The 7,029-nt window shown below is 43.6% G+C and overlaps 1 protein-coding gene across 4 annotated transcripts in view; it reads right to left on the reverse strand.

Moving 5' to 3' along the window:
* The window catches only part of MDH1B (malate dehydrogenase 1B), a 32,510-nt gene extending 25,498 nt beyond the window's left edge, over positions 1–7,012 (reverse strand). For 2 of the 4 annotated variants that reach the window (XM_005202731.5, XM_005202730.5), the window contains exons 1-2: positions 6,704–7,012; positions 581–693 (exon numbers count right to left, since the gene is read on the reverse strand). In XM_005202731.5, the coding sequence (XP_005202788.1) occupies positions 581–693; positions 6,704–6,725 (135 nt within the window). In that variant the 5' untranslated portion in view covers positions 6,726–7,012. 4 annotated transcript variants of the gene reach the window in all.
* Positions 7,013–7,029: the final 17 nt, after the last annotated feature.

The following is a 7,029-nucleotide window of genomic DNA, read 5'->3' on the forward strand; positions in this document are numbered from 1 at the left end:
CCTTCTTCAAGGGGATCTTCCTGACCCAGGGATCAAACCTGCATGTCTTTTGCCTCCAGAATTTGCAGGCAGGTTCTTTACCACTAGTGTGACCTGGGAAGCCCGTTAGTGCTGTAGGGCAGTTTAACTTCTCCCACTGCACAATCCTGCCACCTTCGTTCTTTCTCAGGATGCTGTTCCCAAGAGTATGCCCCAGTAAAGGAAACTCCTTCACCTAAATTTCCATCTCAATTCAAATGAAGGTCATGTCAAGTAAACAAGTCCCTCATGCCATTAGAAATCAATATGAAGGAGAATTGAAAGTTAAAGAGTACATACAGGCTACATGGATTCTTATAGGAGAAAGAACAGCCAAATTTATTCTACTTACTGATTAGAGCCTCATTTGTCCTACTAGGCATTAGGAAGAAATATGAATAATGTTTTCACCCTGAGAAGTAGGGATTTATTAGTATCAAAATATCAATAGTACATGAACATTCAATATTGGAAAGCTATCTGATACACTAGCTAATATTTAATAAAACCAGAGCACACTTTTATGTGTACGTGAGTTTAACAAACTATAAAGGCCTCTTACCTCCCAAATATCAGGATGTTGTGTTATTTTATGTATCCGGAAATCAGGAAGATTCTTTTGTAAATAATCTGCCAGAAGTTCTGCTTTCGCATAATATGGGCAATCAGCTCTACCTAAAAGAGTTCAAATTAGCAACATTTTCTTTCATTACATGGAAATTATCATGTAGTCCCAAGCATTTGTCATATAATTACAGAATTAATCACACAGTTACAATATAATTTATATAGAGTTATAGCTTAAACTGTCACCACATAAACTTTTGATTTTTCTTATATTGGCAAAATAAAATGAATTTCATAGGAGAGCAGAATCATAAGTAATAAAATGTAGAAAGCAAAAAAAGACTAAAGAATATTTATTCTCCTCCAGTTCTATTTTAGACTTCAGATCCTCTAAGAGACTGCCAGGTTACTAATTAAGCATGAACTGCTAATAATGAATGATTCATTAGCAGCAACAAAAAGGCAAAGTGTAAAGGGAGGAGTGGTAAAATCACTGGAGGATCTGATATGTGTGGCAGGAATGCTGTGGAAAGTGGAAGTGGAGGGAGAGAGAAGAGTCTAGAGTCTGGGATAAGTTTTTGGCGTGGGTAGGTGATCCTGACCTTACTAGAGAAATTGTGGGTTAATTCAATTATAGCCAAGTGCAGTTGGAAATGTCTGTGGTATATCTGAGTGGATATGACCATCAGGCAGCTGCATATTCAAATCTGAAGAGAAGGCCTCATGTAATGGCTTAGGATATAGATTTTGCAGTCATCAACATAGAGAAAGTGACAGCCACTAAAGTGGGTGGGATTGAATGGATGTCTGGGGCAGGGGTCAAGGGCAGCACTCTCTCTATGGCATTCTTCCCTGGTTACTCCCAGTCACCTGTTCTTCAACCTTCTGGTGACTTCTAAGTCGTCAATTCCTCTCAAACTCCCCCATTAGCTTCCCTGTCTAGTTCAAATCCAAAGCTCACTAATTCAGACCACTCTCTGGCTCTTGTCTTAAATTCTCTTGCCTCACTGTGCTTCGGGCAAATTAGCCCTCACCCTGGATGAGCCCAGTAATCTGCCTTTTCTGTGCCTGAGTTCCATGTACTTGGCACCTCTGGATAAACATGGTAGAACAAAGCAGAGGAGTCATTATAAATTCATGGTCACCAGTCTCAATTGGCATCACCAACTCATGGACATGAGTTTGAGCAAGCTCCAAGAGTTGGTGATGGACAGGGAAGCCTGGCATGCTGCAGCCCATGAGGTCACAAAGAGTCGCACACGACTGAGCGACTGAACTGAACTGAGTCTCAGTTGGCTCCCAACTCTTTCTGGAGATCCCTCTGTTTCCCTTAGCAGCACTCTCTTCTGTTCTCTACAATTACTATTACAAACTTGGCCTACTTCCTTCTCTCCAGTATTTTTCTGCGATATCAGAAGACAATAGAAAATTCTGCTTTCTACTTTACACAAACTAAACCAAATCATACAAAAAGGCATCAGTTGGGAAATCCCTCAACCTCCTGCCATCAAACCTATCAGCCTGTCTGTGTTTAGACTCATTCTTACCTTCTTCTATTTGATGGAAGAGGGGTTCTACCTTCCGTCCACGTCTAAACTCACCACTTATGATCTGAACACCACCCTTTTCCATTTCTATTGGTTATCTCTCTAACATCTTAGTTCTGCTTCTAATGGCCTGTTTCCATCATATTTAAATATACTCATTCTATTTAAGTTTCTCCTGTCCTAAGAAATAAAGAGCCAGTGACTCCCCTTAGCTATTGCCTCCTACCTGCCCTTTTCTATTAAAGCTTTTTGAAGCAGTTCTTTACACTTGCCACCCCCAGTTCCTCACTTCTGTTTCTCATTCCACTGAAATCTGGCTTTTCCTATAATTGTTTAGAAGGTCACTGAAAGAGATGGGAATACCAGAACACCTGATCTGCCTCTTGAGAAATTTGTATGCAGGTCAGGAAGCAACAGTTAGAACTGGACATGGAACAACAGACTGGTTCCAAATAGGAAAAGGAGTTCATCAAGGCTGTATACTGTCACCCTGTTTATTTAACTTCTATGCAGAGTACATCATGAGAAACACTGGACTGGAAGAAACACAAGCTGGAATCAAGATTGCCAGGAGAAATATCAATAACCTCAGATATGCAGATGATACCACCCTTACGGCAGAAAGTGAAGAGGAACTAAAAAGCCTCTTGCTGAAAGTGAAAGGGGAGAGTGAAAAAGTCGGCTTAAAGCTCAACATTCAGAAAACGAAGATCATGGCATCCGGTCCCACCACTTCATGGGAAATAGATGGGGAAACAGTGGAAACAGTGTCCGACTTTATTTTTCTGGGCTCCAAAATCACTGCAGATGGTGACTGCAGCCATGAAATTCAAAGACGCTTACTCCTTGGAAGGAAAGTTATGACCAACCTAGACAGCATATTCAAAAGCAGAGACATTACTCTGCCAACAAAGGTTCGTCTAGTCAAGGCTATGGTTTTTCCTGTGGTCATGTATGGATGTGAGAGTTGGACTGTGAAGAAGGCTGAGCGCTGAAGAATTGATGCTTTTGAACTGTGGTGTTGGAGAAGACTCTTGAGAGTCCCTTGGCCTGCAAGGAGATCCAACCAGTCCATTCTGAAGGAGATCAGCCCTGGGATTTCTTTGGAAGGAATGAGGCTAAAGCTGAAACTCCAGTACTTTGGCCACCTCATGCGAAGAGGTGACTCACTGGAAAAGACTCTGATGCTGGGAGGGATTGGGGGCAGGAGGAGAAGGGGACGACAGAGGATGAGATGGCTGGATGGCATCACTGACTCAATGGACGTGAGTCTGAGTGAACTCCGGGAGTTGGTGATGGACAGGGAGGCCTGGTGTGCTGTGATTCATGGGGTTGCAAAGAGTCGGACACGACTGAGCGACTGATCTGATCTGAAGGACCTTCATGTCACTAAACCCGATGGATACTTTCTGATGCTTTTCTTATTGACCCTTGGTAGCATTTGTCTCCCTTCTACTCGAAATACCCACTATGGTGGGGGCATTCTTCAGGTTTGTTTGTTTTTTTTCCTGCTTCTCTGGCCCCTCCTCATTACACTTTTAGGTTCATTTATCAATTCATTAAAAGATTAGCATTCTGCAAGGCATCTTATCTTCATTCTCTATGATTCTTCTTGTATAATCTCCTCCATTCTCTTGGTTTCAAGTAGAAATCTGTATTTCCAGTTCAGAACTATTTCCTTGTCTATCTTTATATGCTCTTGTATTTTTTCCAACTCCTTCTGAATGTCTCAGAAAACTCAGCATGTTTATGAGAGTTTTGCCACTACTCCCCCACTATATATGCTCCTTCTTTTATGTTACGTCCATCTACCCAGTTATTTGGGCTTCCTAGGTGGCACTAGTAGTAAAGAACCCACCTGCCAATGCTGGAGACATGGGTTAAATCTTTGGGTTGGGAAGATCCCCTGGAGGAGAGCATGGCAACCCCCTCCAGTATTTTTGCCTGGAGAATCCCACGGACAGAGGAGCCTGGTTATAGTTCATAGGGTCACACGGAGTCGGACATGACTGAAGTGACTTAACAAGCATGCACCCAGTTATTTAAGGGTATTAGGAGTACTACAGTATGAAGCCTGCTCTTTGCTTTTTTATCAATGACTTCCCATCTACCCAGTTATGCAAACTACTGCTAGAAAAGAATTTTAACTCTTCCTTCCTCCATCCAATTAAATGTCTAGTTCTATAGATTCTGTCTCCTTAACATCACCCCAATCCATTCAGTTCTTTCCAACTCCATTGCCCACCATTCCAGGCCAGGCCACCAGTATCTCCTTCCTGGACTACAGTATCTAATGGGCTCTGGATAACCAGTCTTTTTCTTCTCACATTGTAGTGATAACACTCAGATAAAATGCAAATTATGTATTTGTATTTTTGTATTTTGCATTGATTCTGTATTTACAAAATACAGAATCAATGTATTTTGCACTGATTATGTACCTCCTTTCAAAAGCCTTCCATGTACTTTGGATAAAGTTTAAAATACTGAACATGGCTCACAAGAATCTTTTGATATATTATCTAACTCTGGCCTCAACTGATAATAGTCCCTTCCTTGTACTCTATGCTTCAACCCTATTAAATCTCTTTCAATTTTCTGCTTATATTCTCCATCATTACCCAACTCGTGCTCCTCATTCCAGCCCTACTCCCGGCTGCTGCTGTTGCTGCTGCTAAGTCGCTTCAGTCGTGTCTGACTCTGTGCGACCCCATAGACGGCAGCCCATCAGGCTCCTCTGTCCCTGGGATTCTCCAAGCAAGAACACTGGAGTGGGTTGCCATTTCCTTCTCCAATGCATGAAAGTGAAAAGTGAAAGTGAAGTCACTCTGTCATGTCCGACTCTTAGCGACCCCGTGGACTGCAGCCTACCAGGCTCCTCGGTCCATGGGAGTTTCCAGGCAAGAGTACTGGAGTGGGTTGCCAGGGCCTTCTCCGGACTCCTGGCTACCCATGCCTAATTTACTCTCCTCCTTATAACTTCCTCTCTGACAGGTTAAGCACCCGGTGGCTCAGACGGTAAAGCATCTGTCTATAATGTGGGAGACCTGGGTTCGATCCCTGGGTCGGGAAGTTCTCTGGAGAAGGAAATGGCAAACCACTCCAGTACTCTTGCCTAGAAAATCCCATGGACGGAGAAGCCTGGTGTCCATGGGGTCGCAAAGAGTCGCACACGACTGAGGGACTTCACTTTCACTTTCTGACAGGTTACGCTCATCTTTTAGGACTCTGATTTAAAAATCCCTTTCTCCAGGAAGTCTCGGCCTAAATAAGATCCGCTGCCACTGCTACTGGTCCGATAGGACCCAGCCTGGCCATTGCCACAAATGCTTCTTTGCACATTTGTTCACCACTGTCTTCCCAGGATACAGTCAGTCATTGCTCAAAAATATTATTCTGAATGAAAAAAGCAACAAAGGAAACAGGTTTCAGGCAGATGGGAGATGTCAATTGTGTGGACGCTTCCAAGAGGTCAAATAAGACAATGACAGGCAGCTCCTGTAAAAGTCACTGGTGATTTTGGTGAGGGCCATTTTGGAAAGGAAGCAGATGTAGAAACCAGATTTAAGACCTGGAGATAGAAGAGTAGTCTACTCTTGAGAAACTTGCTGAGAAGGAAAGGAGACAGGTACAACAGCCTGTTGCAGTAAGACCCTCTTTGGTGGTTTTCTGGATATCAGTCCACATCTCCAATCCTTCTCCTCCATTGCTGACAAGGTGGATTTCCTAAAATGCAAACTCATTAAGATACCAGGCTGCTTACAAATTTTAAATGACTCCTCATTGTTTTCAAGATACAGCTCAAACACCTTCGCTTGGTGTCCCTGAAGGGCAAAGATCTGACTCTTTCTCCCATTCTTTTTTTTTTTTTTTTTAAGCCTTTAAAAAAAATTTATTCTTTATTTTTAATTGGAGGATAATTCCTTTGCAATGTTGTGTTGGTTACTGCTGTACAACATGAATCAGCTGTATCCCCTCCCTCTTGAGCCTCCCCCCATCCCCACCCATCCCCACCTGAGGTCCTCACAAAGAATCACTAGCTATCTATTTCACACATGGTAGTGTGTATACCTCAATGGTACCCTCTCAATTTGTCCCACTCTCTCTTCCCTCGGTGTGTCCACAAGTCAGTACTCTATGTTCGTGTTTCTATTCATGCCCTCCTGCTCCCATTCTTGACCCAGGTCCAGTCACTTCCTTCATATCCAGGGACTTCTAGCCTCTGTCCCTTTATCTGGAATATCCTCCCTACTCCAAACTTTCATAAATCAGCTCGTGTCACATTTCTCAGAGTCCTGTGCACATTTCCCTCATTGCATTAACAGCACCATCAAAATTATTTGTTTACGTGCTACTGGATCCCGTGAGACCAAAAGCACCTCGAAGGCAAGGATGTCTTTCCCTTCACTGTATCCTGCTTCCGGCAGTGTTTGTACACACTGCTCAATTTACCTTTTTGAATGAAAGCATAATAAACCCTGGGTGCCCCATATAAAAGCTGGAGCGGCCACAGGAGGTGGGCAGTCGTCGGTGTTTTGAGCGATCTGCGAGCGTACGGGGGTATCACTCACCCGCGAGCACGAATTTGGCCATGGCGTAGCCGGGACCCAGAGCTTAGCACCGCGGCGCCACCGTTTCCAGGTAACCACACCAGGACTTGGCGCAGGCGCACTCGCAAGCTGAGCGCGGACTCTGGCGCCCAGCTGGAAAGATGTTGGAATGCACAGTTATACATTGCTATTAAAAGCTCTGTGGTCTCCCTCGTGCCTGTTCCCTGCAGCTAAGAAAAAGTAGTCATTCTTTTCGGTAGGCTTTCTTCACTCTAAATAGTTCCAACCGTCCGCCCGCGAACAAACACTTTTTGACCTATGAGGGATCCGTAAAATCTCGCGAGTCG

The sequence above is a fragment of the Bos taurus genome, chromosome 2, assembly GCF_002263795.3.
Source record: "Bos taurus isolate L1 Dominette 01449 registration number 42190680 breed Hereford chromosome 2, ARS-UCD2.0, whole genome shotgun sequence".
Taxonomy (NCBI): domain Eukaryota; kingdom Metazoa; phylum Chordata; class Mammalia; order Artiodactyla; family Bovidae; genus Bos; species Bos taurus.